Source organism: Schistocerca gregaria, chromosome 11, assembly GCF_023897955.1.
Source record: "Schistocerca gregaria isolate iqSchGreg1 chromosome 11, iqSchGreg1.2, whole genome shotgun sequence".
NCBI classification, from domain to species: domain Eukaryota; kingdom Metazoa; phylum Arthropoda; class Insecta; order Orthoptera; family Acrididae; genus Schistocerca; species Schistocerca gregaria.
In genome coordinates this window covers 73,410,947-73,426,021 of record NC_064930.1, presented here as the reverse complement: position 1 = coordinate 73,426,021, position 15,075 = coordinate 73,410,947, and the positions used below count along the sequence as shown (strand labels likewise).

The 15,075-nt window shown below is 40.3% G+C and overlaps 1 protein-coding gene across 2 annotated transcripts in view; it reads left to right on the top strand.

The window, feature by feature from the left end:
• LOC126295334 (alpha-mannosidase 2) overlaps positions 1 to 7,819 on the top strand; it is a 923,615-nt gene extending 915,796 nt beyond the window's left edge. For both annotated transcript variants that reach the window (XM_049987803.1, XM_049987802.1), the window contains one exon: positions 3,250 to 7,819. In XM_049987803.1, coding sequence (XP_049843760.1) covers positions 3,250 to 3,507 — 258 coding nt within the window. In that variant the 3' untranslated portion in view covers positions 3,508 to 7,819. The remainder of the gene's footprint in view (positions 1 to 3,249) is intronic.
• The last annotated feature ends 7,256 nt before the right edge of the window (positions 7,820 to 15,075 follow it).

Below are 15,075 nucleotides of genomic sequence, written 5' to 3'. Positions count from 1 at the left end.
TCAAATCAACAGCCATTATCACTGCGCACATCTTTTGAAGTGCTTTTGGTTGCCATTAAAAAAAGTTGTTGTTGTTGTGGTCTTCAGTCCTGAGACTGGTTTGATGCAGCTCTCCATGCTACTCTATCCTGTGCAAACTTCTTCATCTCCCAGTACCTACTGCAACCTACATCCTTCTGAATCTGCTTTGTGTATTCATCTCTTGGTCTCCCTCTACGATTTTTACCCTCCACGGTGCCCTCCAATACTAAATTGGTGATCCCTTGATGCCTCAGAACATGTCCTACCAACCGATCCCTTCTTCTAGTCAAGTTGTGCCACAAATTTCTCTTCTCCCCAATTTTATTCAATACTTCCTCATTAGTTATCTGATCTACCCATCTGATCTTCAAGCATTCTTCTGCAGCACCACATTTCGAAAGCTTCTATTCTCTTCTTGTCCAAACTATTTATCGTCCACGTTTCACTTCCGTACATCGCTACACTCCATACAAATACTTTCAGAAACGACTTCCTGCTACTTAAATCAATACTCAATGTTAACAAATTCCTCTGCTTCAGAAACGCTTTCCTTGCCATTGCCAGTCTACATTTTATATCCCCTCTCCTTTGACCATCATCAGTTATTTTGCTCTTCAAATAACAAAACTCCTTTACTACTTTAAGTGTCTCATTTCCTAATCTAATACCCTCAGCATCACCCGACTTAATTCGACTTCATTCCATTATGCTAGTTTTGCTTTTGTTGATGTTCATCTTATATCCTCCTTTCAAGCCACTGTCCATTCCGTTCAACTGCTCTTCCAGTTAAAAAACTATATAATTATATTTTCAGAAAGTCATACTTGCTTCAATATCTCAATGGATAAGGTTTAAAGCTCTCTGTCACACACCAAAGTAGGTGAGCCTTAGTCTGCTATCATTTGCCGAAAGCCTCGTTTAGGTATCTGGAACCATTCACCAATTGTAATGGCTGTTACATTTTGTGTGACGTACCCTGTGACGTACTGAAAGAACCAGAGGTTGTACAGAGTTTCAGGGAGAGCATAAGGGAATAATTGACAGGAATAGGGGAAAGAAATACAGTAGAAGAAGAATGGGTAGCTCTGAGGGATGAAGTAGTGAAGGCAGCAGAGGATCAAGTAGGTAAAAAGACGAGGGCTGCTAGAAATCCTTGGGTAACAGAAGAAATATTGAATTTAATTGATGAAAGGAGAAAATATAAAAATGCAGTAAATGAAGCAGGCAAAAAGGAATACAAATGTCTCAAAAATGAGATCGACAGGAAGTGCAAAATGGCTAAACAGGGATGGCTAGAGGACAAATGTAAGGATGTAGAAGCTTATCTCACTAGGGGTAAGATAGATACTGCCTACAGGAAAATTAAAGATACCTTTGGAGAGAAGAAAACCACGTGTATGAATATCAAGAGCTCAGATGGCAGCCCAGTTCTAAGCAAAGAAGGGAAGGCAGAAAGGTGGAAGGAGTATATAGAAGGTCTATACAAGGGCGATGTACTTGAGGACAATATTATGGAAATGGAAGAGGATGTAGATGAAGACGAAATGGGAGATACGATACTGCGTGAAGAGTTTGACAGAGCACTGAAAGACCTGAGTCGAAACAAGGCCCCCGGAGTAGTCAACATTCCATTAGAACTACTGACGGCCTTGGGAGAGCCAGTCATGACAAAACTCTACCAGCTGGTGAGCAAGATGTATGAGACAGGCGAAATACCCTCAGACTTCAAGAAGAATATAATAATTCCAATCCCAAAGAAAGCAGGCGCTGACAGATGTGAAAATTACCGAACTATCAGTTTAATAAGCCACGGCTGCAAAATACTAACGCGAATTCTTTACAGACGAATGGAAAAACTGGTAGATGCAGACCTCGGGGAGGATCAGTTTGGATTCCGTCGAAATGTTGGAACACATGAGGCAATACTGACCTTACGACTTATCTTAGAAGAAAGATTAAGAAAAGGCAAACCTACGTTTCTAGCATTTGTAGACTTAGAGAAAGCTTTTGACAATGTTGACTGGAATACTCTTTCTCAAATTCTAAAGGTGGCAGGGGTAAAATACAGGGAGCGAAAGGCTATTTACAATTTGTACAGAAACCAGATGGCAGTCATAAGAGTCGAGGGGCATGAAAGGGAGGCAGTGGTTGGGAAAGGAGTGAGACAGGGTTGTAGCCTCTCCCCGATGTTATTCAATCTGTATATTGAGCAAGCAGTAAAGGAAACAAAACAAAAATTTGGAGTAGGTATTAAAATTCATGGAGAAGAAGTAAAAACTTTGAGGTTCGCTGATGACATTGTAATTCTGTCAGAGACGGCAAAGGACTTGGAAGAGCAGTTGAACGGAATAGACAGTGTCTTGAAAGGAGGATATAAGATGAACATGAACAAAAGCAAAACGAGGATAATGAAATGTAGTCAAATTAAATCGGGTGATGCTGAGGGAATTAGATTAGGAAATGAGACACTTAAAGTAGTAAAGGAGTTTTGCTATTTAGGAAGTAAAATAACTGATGATGGTCGAAGTAGAGAGGATATAAAATGTAGACTGGCAATGGCAAGGAAAGCGTTTCTAAAGAAGAGAAATTTGTTAACATCGAATATAGATTTATGTATCAGGAAGTCGTTTCTGGAAGTATTTGTTTGGAGTGTAGCCATGTATGGAAGTGAAACATGGACGATAACTAGTTTGGACAAGAAGAGAATAGAAGCTTTAGAAATGTGGTGCTACAGAAGAATACTGAAGATAAGGTGGATAGATCACGTAACTAATGAGGTGGTGTTGAATAGGATTGGGGAGAAGAGAAGTTTGTGGCACAACTTGACTAGAAGAAGGGATCGGTTGGTAGGACATGTTTTGAGGCATCAAGGGATCACAAATTTAGCATTGGAGAGCAGCGTGGAGGGTAGAAATCGTAGAGGGAGACCGAGAGATGAGTACACTAAGCAGATTCAGAAGGATGTAGGCTGCAGTAGGTACTGGGAGATGAAGCAGCTTGCACAGGACAGAGTAGCATGGAGAGCTGCATCAAACCAGTCTCAGGACTGAAGACCACAACAACAACAACCCTGTACCACCTACAAATTGCATGATGTTTTCTTCCTACTGTGCTGTATTCACATACTAATTGAAAGTTTGTTATTTACTATCCTTCATGGTGCTGCAGCGTTAATGGTCAACAACATAGAAATTTGCAGCCTGCCTAACACCTGTGTTCCCCCCACAGGGCTATGACTGCGCCGTGACGGGATCCACGGTCCCGCGCTGCGGGCCACTAGATGCGACGTCCGACAAGGCCTTCCGGCCGGGAACCACTTTCCGCCCCGAGACCCCGGTGTCCAGGGTGTCCCGGGTTTCACTGACTGGACTCCGGGAACTGCCGGGTGCCGTCCCCGATGCCGCCGACCTGGGAGCGGGGGCGGGTGCGCCCCGCGTCCGACCGATGGAGCTGACTGCGCTCAACGTCACCTTCGCAGTCGTCTGACGGGGAACCCGGAGACGGCTACAGCGGTGGGCGGCGTAGTGTGTCCGGCCTGACAACGCCCCCGCCGGACACCGCATTCGCCAGACTGCTGTGGCAACGACACCCGGGCGAGGCACTCGTGCGTGACCTCCCATCCACTTCTACGACAGGTGTTGACGAGACGTTAGTACAGTAACGTGAGGAATTCTTTCGGGCGTGGTGCAAACACTCAGGTCAGATCACTGCACCAATATTCCACTGTTCGGGTATTTTATTGTGTGACGTGCAGCATTGCACCGTCTCACCGGGAAGTCGGGCAGGGCACTCTATCCGTATTCGAGTGCCTCTGGGGCTAAATGAGGCTGAAGACAAATACGAGTGCTGTGTAGCCCCGACTTATTGTAGGTACAATAGCCAAAGCGTTATCTACTGTGTGGACCTACATCAGCTAGGGAGACACTGCGACCTTCCCTGTACCATTTGGAACCTACGTCACTCAGGCCAAACGAGACAGAAGCTCGGCAGGTGACCGGCAGCAGTGCGGTGCAGCCCAAATTATGCTAGGAACGATAGTCAGTCTTGGCTGTAGCAGATAGCTCTCAGGTGTGGCGCAAACACTCAGGTCAGGTCATCAGGTTATACCTTCGCACCAGTATTTCACTGCTGGGTATTTTTACTGCATTGGACAGGATTCCCACCCATACTCCAAGTATCGCAGTGGCTAAAGGAGACGAGGGAAATATCAGTGCTGTGTAGTCCTAGTTTATCACAAGGGCAACAGTCCAGCTCTCCTGTCCCATGTTTACCTATCGCACTTACGCAGATTTATGTACCAAGTGGACCTAATCACACTGTGACCTTCCCCACAAAATTTGGAACCTTTATCAGTTGGGCAGCATGGAACGCCCTAATTATGATCATCTCACTGGCCAAATGAAATGGAAGCTCAACTAATGATGAATGTGAGTGCTGTGGAGTTCAACTTACGCCAGGAGTCACTTTCAGCGTGCCCCTATCTAAACATGCATTAATCAGAAAGACTCTCCAACCTTTGTTGTACTGTTCGTCGCCCACTCAGTGACTCTGAGCCCTCAGTGACCACAGCATATAGGCAGCCAGGGTGTGATAAATCTTGCTGATAAACTGTCATACAGTCAAGTCCTTGAATCGTTGGTCTGTGCTCCTGCATAATGTGTGCAGGTACCAGAGAATGCTGAAACTTGTGCAGTGATCCCTGGTGTAAGAGGATAAATGTTCAAAATTTCACTTTCATCTGCTGTAAATTGCTCCCAAACCAGTGTAAATATTTTTATTGCTGCCAGAGCGTAATCAGGGTAACTATAATCAAAAATTGGGTTTCTTTTGTCATGATATAGTTCTCCACTGAAGGTGGTGTCTTCACTTGATAGATTAGATTTTGCAAGCTGTATTGACTGTACTGGCCAGTGACAAAAACGTCTTTCGTGGGAACTGCTTGATGTATGAAGTATTAGACAGTATGACACCAGTGCAGAACAAATGTATCAACATCTACATTACTGCATGTGACTTGTCTACATGGGTGTAATTACCATAAATGTGTTTTGTTGGGTCTATTTGATGATGATGAATGTTTAGACTTGCAGAAATGAGATTCTGAACTGAGGAGTCCCTACATTTCTCTTCGTGTTATGTGTGTCCTGATGATGTGAGTGATCAGTTATTTCCAACAGCAAAATTCTGTTGAGAGTAACAAAAGTGACCTGTTTGGCATTTTAAACTTTTGTACAGTTTAAGAAGACAAGTGCAATATGGTAGCAACATTTGACTCCTCTTCCTGAACAAATTTGCTTGCAGTTCTGGAGCTGTTGTTCACCCTCATGGAATCTACATTTTGGTCAGCTGGAGTTGGGCACGATACATCACAAGAAAAATGGCCCCTAATTGACTGGGAGGAAGGAGGGTTTGGGTATTTGAAAACTGAATGGTGCTTGCCTCATTCAGCAAGGAGGGCTTGAGTACATAAAATAGAATGGCACATAGGTGTAATGGGGGAAAGACAGCCTGGGTGCATAAAACTGGATGGTACATAACTGTAGTGAAGGAGTTGTCCATTGTATCCATTGTATCAAATAGGATGGGACATTGGTGTCAAAGTGGAATTCTATGTTGTTTTCCGTGTGACTGATATTTATTGACATTTTCTGAGGGTACTTCATGCTTTCTTTGACGTACTAAACACATCATTCATTCACCTGGCAAAGGGTGTCAAAATATAGGGCATATTGATGTCATGTTAATATTAAGAAATTGTGAAACACATTTAATGTGTTACTCAAAACATGCAATGTGTACAGTGGTTGCTGTCCATTGGTGCAATAATGGTGTTGACATCCAGTCACATACATGGCTGCATCATCAGGTAACAAAGTGTGGATTCCATTGGCCAATGCTAAATTGTGGAACGAAGTAGTTAACTATTACTGGTGACAGCATTGCCTTCCAGTCAAAAGGAGGATTTAATATATGGCTCTGTCTTCAGTGGCTGTTGTATCATTGATCCCCATCCATTGTATGGCCGTCTGGGTACACTATCTCTTTCCTGAACAATTTGATAAACAAATCATCACCTGTATTTAAAAATTAAAATTTTTGTTGCTCACAAAAAGGTGTGGAACAACAGTCGTTACATGAGCTCTTCATCCCTTGTTTCCTTTGGCCACATACCGCCTAACACTTACTTCACTGACTGCCTCGGAAATTCTTCTATGCATTCAGTCATGCATATCCTCGGCTGCTGACACAAACTTTATTACACGTATGCCTTATATGACATATTACCCACAGGTAGATTAAATTATGTGACACTCATTTCACTCTAGACCCACAGAGAGCGTAAGAGGTAAATGTTTACACACGCAGATGCCTTATTAGAAGACACCTACCTCTCATTTCCTGGCAAACTCCTCGCTCTCCATTCTGACAAACACAATACTTCCAGTTTTGTGCCAGGAATTTGCAGTGCAGCCATTCAACCATTTCACTTCATGCTAAAGGGTGGAATATTATTGTAACGTTGTTGTACAGCGTTTTCCTTGCCTGTAAAAGCAGTTTATGGAGAGGTCTGCTCAGTGTTGTTTTGTTCTTTTCATATCTTGCCATGCACTGTGAATCCAACTCAGTGCACACTTAAAACAGAGCTGTTATTCAAAGGAGGTTTTTGACTGCAGAGTCACAGAAAGTGGAAATGGTGTGCAGTGCCAAGAGGTATAGGTTCTGCATTCACCTGCATTTTTTAAACTTGACTTAATATTCTTTTTTTTATCAGTGAAAATTGTTGACATGGAAGTTGTATACATAACATAGTAGGGCCAAATGAGGATAGGGTTTACGAATCTCATGGGTCACATTTCATGTCTGTATTTGTATGTACAAAGAGCAATGGAAAATACCAAAAATTTAAATGAGAAGTAGACTTGCAAGACACTCTCTAATGGTAACAGATGTGTTTTTTGTAACAGTAAATTTCTTCTTCACCCCCCCCCCCCTTATTTCTTCTTTCCTCCTTTATTTCTATTAGCTGTACTGGGTCAAATTTGATGATGGGCACAGATAGTGAGTTAGTGCAGTTAGGCAGTGAACCAATCTGGATGACACAATTTATAATGTAAATGTGAGAATAACAGTTACATGACTTGCTGTGCCCTGCTTCTACTTTTCCTTGTCTTCTGGTTTGCCATTTTTGTTATATATATATACATATTTTTTTTACCAGAAAGAAACAAATGTGAAGGTAAATAAACATTTTTTCAGTGGAGATTCCAAGAACAGCAACTAAAAAGTGCTGAAATAAAAGTGTTAAATTGTAGGTAAAATGTGAATGAGAAGAAAATAATGTAGAACGTGCTTGCCATCAAAGAGCTTCTGTCGTCTACGAGTCCTGAACCACAGTGCATTTGGTGTGGGAATTGACCTGATGTGGAATTACAAGACTTGCGTGGGAGTGCATTTCCCGATTGATTTTTTTTTTTTTTTTTTTTTTAATATCACATGTGGTGCCCTGAAAGTGAACAATTTGAAATGTGTACGTGCGTGTTTATGTATGTGTCTGTATGTGGTGGGATCACTGTCTGGGTGTATATAGAATGGAAGTCTTGTTAAAAGTCAATATTTTTTACAATGATATTACTACAACTATTGGTGCAGAGAGAGATAGAAGAAAGGAACTGAGGACTGAGTGAGTGAATGAAGTAGAGAAAGGCAAATAAAACTGATGTTACTGTGAAATTATGTAAATAAAAATGTGATTCTATTAATATGGAATAAAAGTGTTATTAAAGGTGCTACAAGAATATACCAGCTTTGTATGGTGTTGTAGATGGTTGTTGGTTGCATGGTGTCCCCATATACTTCTTTTCTCTATAGGATACTAGATGCCATCTAGCCCTGGAAGAATCGAGTATCGCAACTCACCGGTGTCTTGCAAGGTAAATTAATTGTAACTCTCTTCTCGTACCACTGTCTGAGGCAGTCACAGCTACTGTGTGCAAATATATCACTGTTTGGAGTTGGATAAAAAGTGTGTAGAAGGATGAAGGTTATGCTGGAAGGTAAGCAACTACTAGCTATTAGCAGACAATTTTAATGAAATACAGGACAAAAGTTATACAATTTAAGACATTATGGGAAGGTGTCGGATGCATAGGACACCATCAAACATTGAGAGCTAAAATTAGATATTTCATTATTCTGTTAGTAAAATTTCCTCAAGCTCCAGCTATGTCAAGGGTGAAATACCCATGAACTTTCAGCTGAATGCCCCTTGTGCATTGTCAAGTTGTTACCTTGACACGACTGTAAGCTCGAAAAAATTGTATTAGTTTATATCGCCATGAGACTAACAGGTGTACCGGTATGAAATGAGCGTTTTTTTGGTGAAAATTAAACAATAATTTTGAATTGAAAAGTAAAAACATTTTATTCAAAGTACTGATCATTGCTTTCTATACATTTTGACCACCTTTCTGGCGATTTGTGGACACCACGCCAATAGAAATGTTCGTCTTTTGAAGCAAACCAATCAAACACCCAATTTTCGGCTTCTTCGTAGGAATCGAAGTGTTCCTCAGCCAACGTGTGTCCCATTGATGAAAACAAATGGTAGTCAGAAGGGTCAAGTCTGGTGAATACGGCGGGTGGGGTAGCAGCTCCCAGCCAAGTGTTTTGATTGTATCCTGAACCAGTTTTGCTTTGTGTGCAGGTGCATTGTCGTGTAAAAAAATTACTTTGACACGTCTTCTGGCCCATTCTGCTCTGTTTTTTATCAATGCATAGTTCCAATTGATCATTTGTTGTCTGTAGCAATTAGTATTCACAGTTTCCCCGGGTTTCAGAAGCTTGTGATACACCACACCTTTCTGATCCCACCAAACACAGAGCATTGTCTTCTTGCCGAATCGATCTGGTTTTGCAGTCGATGTTGATGGTTGTCCCGGATTAACCCATGATTTTTCCCGGTTAGGAGTCTTAAAATAAATCCATTTTTCGTCGCCAGTAACAATTCGATGCAAAACTGATTTTCTTCCACGTCTTTGAAGCAAAATTTGACAAATGGTTTTTCGGTTTTCCATCTGTCTTTCATTCAATCCATGTGGCACCCATTTTCCACACTTTTGGATCTTTCCCATAGCTTTCAAACGGTCAGAAATTGTTTGTTGTGCAACATTTAGCATTTCTGCCATTTGCTTCTGACTCAAAGTATCATCTACATCCAATATTGCTTGCAATTCGAACTTTTTGGTGGTCTTCCACGTTCTTCATTTCTTACATAAAAATCATTATTTCTGAACCATTGAAACCATCTTTTGCATGTTGCTTCTGATAGAGCACGAGCACCATATGCCTCGACAAGCATTCGATGCGACTCTGCAGCACTTTTTTTCAAATGAAAACAAAAAATTAATGCTTTCCGCAAATAATCACTTTCTGGTACAAAATTCGATGTTGTTAACACAATGAAAACATATGATGTTGTTTGTTCCATGACTTGATTTATACTAAATATCTTCAACAGATGTCATACAAACCAAACAAAAAAAAATTAAGGCTCGTTCACAATAAATGTACCCTATCGACACATTTGTCTCTTAATGCTCATTTCATACCGGTACACCTGTTATGTATGTGCAGACTTTACTTTATTGCATGGAAATTTAAGTAGTGCTAGAGATATTGTAAACAGAGATATCAATAATTTCCTTGAAGCTTTAGTTACATTTTTCTGAGGAACTGACCTTATTCAAGATCTCTGTTTACTTTTAATTAAATTTATTTATTCAACCTGATCAGATTAGGACCTTCAGGCCACTTGATGAATCAGAACAGGGTTTTACATACAAAATACTTTTCATGTCACAGTTTCTGAAAGTACTTTAATAATATGGGTGTATACAGGGTGAGCCACCTAACATTACCACTGGAAACCTCCCAAACCATGACAAACACTGAATAACAAATTCCACAGACAGAAAATGAGGAGAGAGGCTGTTGTAATTGGTTAATACAAACCATTGAGAAATGCATGGAAGTATTATTTTCAACACATACTTATGTTTATTAAATGGAAGCCTGTTATTATTTTTAGCACAACTAAAAATAGAAACAAATACTTAATCATTGCCATTTATTACATTGTAAAGTGTTAAGTACATCCAGAGTAATTTGTAAAGTAAAGTTGACACTTGAAACCTCAGACGTTCAATCGCGTGTTGTAACAAACAAGATCAGTACGGGTAAGTTTACGAAGACTACAATGTTTATGAGTTTGGTGTCTCCGTATCTGCATGTACCACTTGCTCAGTTGGTCCTTGTACTCAGATGAACTGTGTTACCGGGCATCTGTGATAGATTGCAAGTACAACAGAGTATACAGTGTTGTAACAACTGTGAAATTGGTTTATCCTAACTCAGAAAAGGCAGAGATGATACTCAACTATGGCGAGTGCAGACAAAATGCAGTTGCAGCCTACAGGTTGTATGCAGAAAGGTATCCAGACAGAGATCATCCAGCACATTTGAAAACGTCTGCAAGCAATTGTATGCAACAGGTATGGCCATAACACACAAACGGGTCTGTAACAAACCCACCACAGGAGAAGCGGGTGCAGTTGGTGTGGTAGCTGCTGTTGCTGTGTACCCACACACTAGTTTACGTGACATCGCTAGATGCAGTGCAATGAGTCAAAGTAGTGAAATGTGGATACTTCATCGTCACAAATTTCACCCGTATCGTGTGTCACTGCATCAGAAATTACATGGTGATGACTTAAATAACCGAGAGAATTTTTGTCAACAGGCATTAACAGACAATGCATTGCGGCTGTACCTGTTTACCAATGAAGCAGGTTTCACAAACCGTGATGCAGTGAATTTATGAAACATGCATTACTGGTCCATGGACAATTGTCACTGGTTTCAACAGATGGAGCAACATTGACCGTGGAATGTAAATGTATGGTGCTGAGTAATTTGTGACCATCTCATTGGTCCTCACTCCATTGGAGACATCCAAATGGCTACAAAATACATAGAGTTTCTACAAAATGATCTGCCAACGTTGCTAGAAAATGTTCCACTGGAAATGCGTAGATGTATGTTCAAATGGCTGTGAGCACTATGGGACTTAACATCTGAAGTCATCAGTCCCCTAGAACTTAGAACTACTTAAACCTACTAACCTAGGGGCATCACACACATCGATGCCCGAGGCGGTCGTGCGGTTCCGTACTGAAGCTCCAAGAACGCTCTGCCGCACTGGCTGGCAGATGTATGTGGTATCAGCGTGATGGTGCTCGTGCATATTCTGCAATGAAAACTAGGCTGACCCTTGACAGAATGTTCAACTGGCATTTCATAGGATGTGGCAGATGCATAAACTGTCCAGCCCATTCTGCTGATCTTACACCTTTAGACTTCTTTCTGTGGGGTACGTTAAAGTAGAATGTGTACCGTGAGGTGCCTAGAACCCCAGAGGATATGAAACATCGCATTGAGGCAGCCTGTGGCAGCGTTACATCAGGTGTACTGCATCGTGTAATACATTCATTACGCAGTAGACTGCAAATGTGTGGAGCAAATGATGGGCACCACTTTGAACATTTATTGGCCTGAAATGTCAGGACACACACTTTTACATTCTGAAATTGAAAACAACAAACAAATTTATATGTTTAACTAAATTCTCATGTTAATGTGCATTTTCTTCTAACAAGTTGGTGCCATACAGTATTCTTTAGAGAAAAAGACTAATTAAAAAGGTTAGCATGTGGACATAACATGCTGTTCAAGTTTCTTTTGTATCTACATTACATCACTGTTCTTTTTATACCCTTAATTAATTCGATTCATTCCGACACACACAATTGAACTGCTGAGGAGCTACTCAAGCATCAACTTTACATTACAAATTACTCTGGATGTAATTAATATTTTACAATGTAAGACACAGCATTGATTATTTTTTTCTATTTTCAGTTGTGCTAAAAATAATAACATCTTTCCATTTAAAAAAAGACATAAGTATGTGTTGAAAATCATACTTCCATGCATTTCTCAATGGTTTGTATTAACAAATTACACCAACCGTTCTCCCTACTTTCAGTCTGCATAATTGGTTATTCTGTGTTTGTTGTGGTCCGGGAGGTGTTTCCAGTGGTAATGTTAGGTGAACTCACCCTGTGTAAGGGAGACTTTAAGACAATGTGAGTTCAAAAGGAGTCACCAGCAAGGGGCTCTGGGAAATTAGGGAAGGGCATGTATTTGTAATACATACTAATCAAGTTAAACCGAGTGAAGGTGGAAGATATCAGCTTTGTGTGGTCTCATAGGCAGTTATTTGCTTTTCAGTCAATGTGTCTACGTGCACTTCATTTTCGTGGATAATAGCAGAGGGTGCCTAGCTCTGGAGGAATGACATGTCACTACCCACAGATAATCTGTCGTAGACTACATGGTGAATCACACAACTTTTTTATAGTCATACCATTGTCTGAGGCAGTGATTGCTGCTGTGTGCATATACAATGTATCCCTGTTCAGAGGTTAATAAAAGCCACTGAAAAGGATTACAGTTGTGATGTTTTCAATTATGTTAATGCGAGCAGCATCTTGTGCTAGTACAATAAATAGAATGAGTTACGTCACAGAGGTTAATAGCAGACCAGTGCTTTGGAGATTCTCACATTAGACCATAGAGTAAATGAACAAACTTGTATATTCTGGCTGAAGCCAGCTGTATTGAGAGAATTCTTAGAATATTGACTTACACATTACAAATTAAGTTGGGCTAAAATGTAAAATTGTTATTTAAAACAGAATCCCCCCCCCCCCCCCCCCCCCCCCCCGCATTTAACACTCGATTTTTTTTAGTCTAATCAGATATGTATTGTGTGTTAAGGAAGAAATTTGTGAGATATGTCTTCTTCAGAATCGAAAGAAAGAGGAATAGGAATAAACATGGTACTTACAATACCTTGTTACAGGGAAAAGAAAATCATTTACTGGGGTTATCAAATCCTTTTAATAAAATGTATGAGATAAAGATGTAAAATATTGGACAATACAGGAAAACATATGACAGAAAGATCCAATATTTAGATAGCATAAACGATCAAAGGTTCAGTCACACATTAAGTTATTTTGAGAAATAAGTAATGCCTTATGTATTGTACATTTAGATATCACTGATATCCTTGGAGTTTTGTATATATTTCTCCAAGGAACTAAAATTAAACAATATATTTATTTAATTTCCTTTAGTTTATTATACCAGGACCTTACGGCTATCTGTTGCAGCAGTACAGGTTTTAAACATAAAATGCTATTCACAACACAGTTTCTTAAAGAATGTTAATAATTTCAGTATGATAAATAATAAAATGGTAGCAATACAATGAAAAATGTATTGAAACTAAATACTAATACTAAAATGAATATCAGCACTGAGTAAGAATTACCGGCAATAATACTACTACTGCTAACGATTACAATAGTAGCGACAGCAGAAGACAAAACAGTGAAAGACCCAGGATGGAATAGTGACAGTATTATGAAAAGGAAAGTTGCCACTTATCATGTAGCAGAGATGCTGAGTCACAGATAGGCACAAATCTTTCAACCAAACACGCCCCCATAAGAACAGACAACATATGCGCGCGCAGACGTGCGCACACGGACACAGACACACACACACACACACACACACACACACACACACACACACACACACACGACAAAAGTCTGGCTGCCAAAGCAAGAGACTGTAGTCATGTGTGCGTGAGTTGCATTTGTGTGTGTCAGCAGCTCTGCTATATGGTGAGCAGAAACTTTCCTTTTCATAATATTGACAGATGACAAAATTTATGTATGAGAGCACTTACTTTTGCATACAGCATTCAGTCTGCTAAATAATTTCAGAGCCATTCTTACTCACCTGTTTATTTTTTAAAGTGTTCAACCACTTGTTGCTTTCAGCTGTCATAAAGTACAAATCTATCAGCTGACTGTATAAGTTCAGCAATAAACTTCTCCTTTTGTGGTGTGCGTACTGTAAGACCTTCGGTACACACACCATCAGATTATTTGACTTGTCGCTCTGACGAAGTAGGCGAGTGTCAGCAATATGTCTCGTGGTCTTATCGTGGTGTGTTTATCTTCTGCCATTAGGTCAGATGATAGAAATGCCACTTGCACGCTTAGAGTAGCAGATTGACGGTGACCAACTTTAAACAGAACTTGATTAATTTTCACACACATTTATTAAAATAATAACCAGCATAAACATTCCTTAACTTAGTTCTGGGTGCTATTTGCAATTGATAATCTGCCGTTCCTTTGGTCTTGGTACGTTACTCTTATTCTCACATATCTCTGATACTTGGCAAAGTGTCTATACATTTATCTTCATGGCTGTGTACAGCAATATGGTAATCTTATTAGGCGCAAACTGAAACTTGACTATAGACTGGTACAGACAAATGCAGACTGGCTAATCGGAGATCTGTACACTCATTATAATACCTCGCACGTTCATGTATCACTGCGCGAGTGTTATCTGTGAGGAGAAAAGGTTCCATGTTAGCAGCAATCTCATTGGCTGCGTCACATATTAATACGCGGATCAGTGGAAGCAGAATTTGGTCCGTCTCTAAGGCAGCGCCATCTCGTGGTGAAGAGACGGACGAGCGCTGCGCCTGTGCTGTTGTGCTTGGCGGGGCGCGCTCTACTGGGAAAGTTGTGTACGCGCTGATTACGCGGAACTATGTACACAACACCTGTTTTCCTGTATTAGTACTTTATTGTAAGGTATGATACTATGCATAGATACACATTCTTAAAAATCCTCAGGACATACAGTCTTCATACCAAAGAAACAAAATTGTTGAACTAACTTTAAGCAACACCAATACCAATGTAATGTTCAGGGAAAAAATTTCAAAAGCTTTCACAATAAAAATTGGTTTTAGACAAGCTGATGGATTATTTCCTCTGCTTTTCAATCTATCTCTTGATTACATCATGAAGATTTGGCAGAAAGGCAACACACCCAAAATCA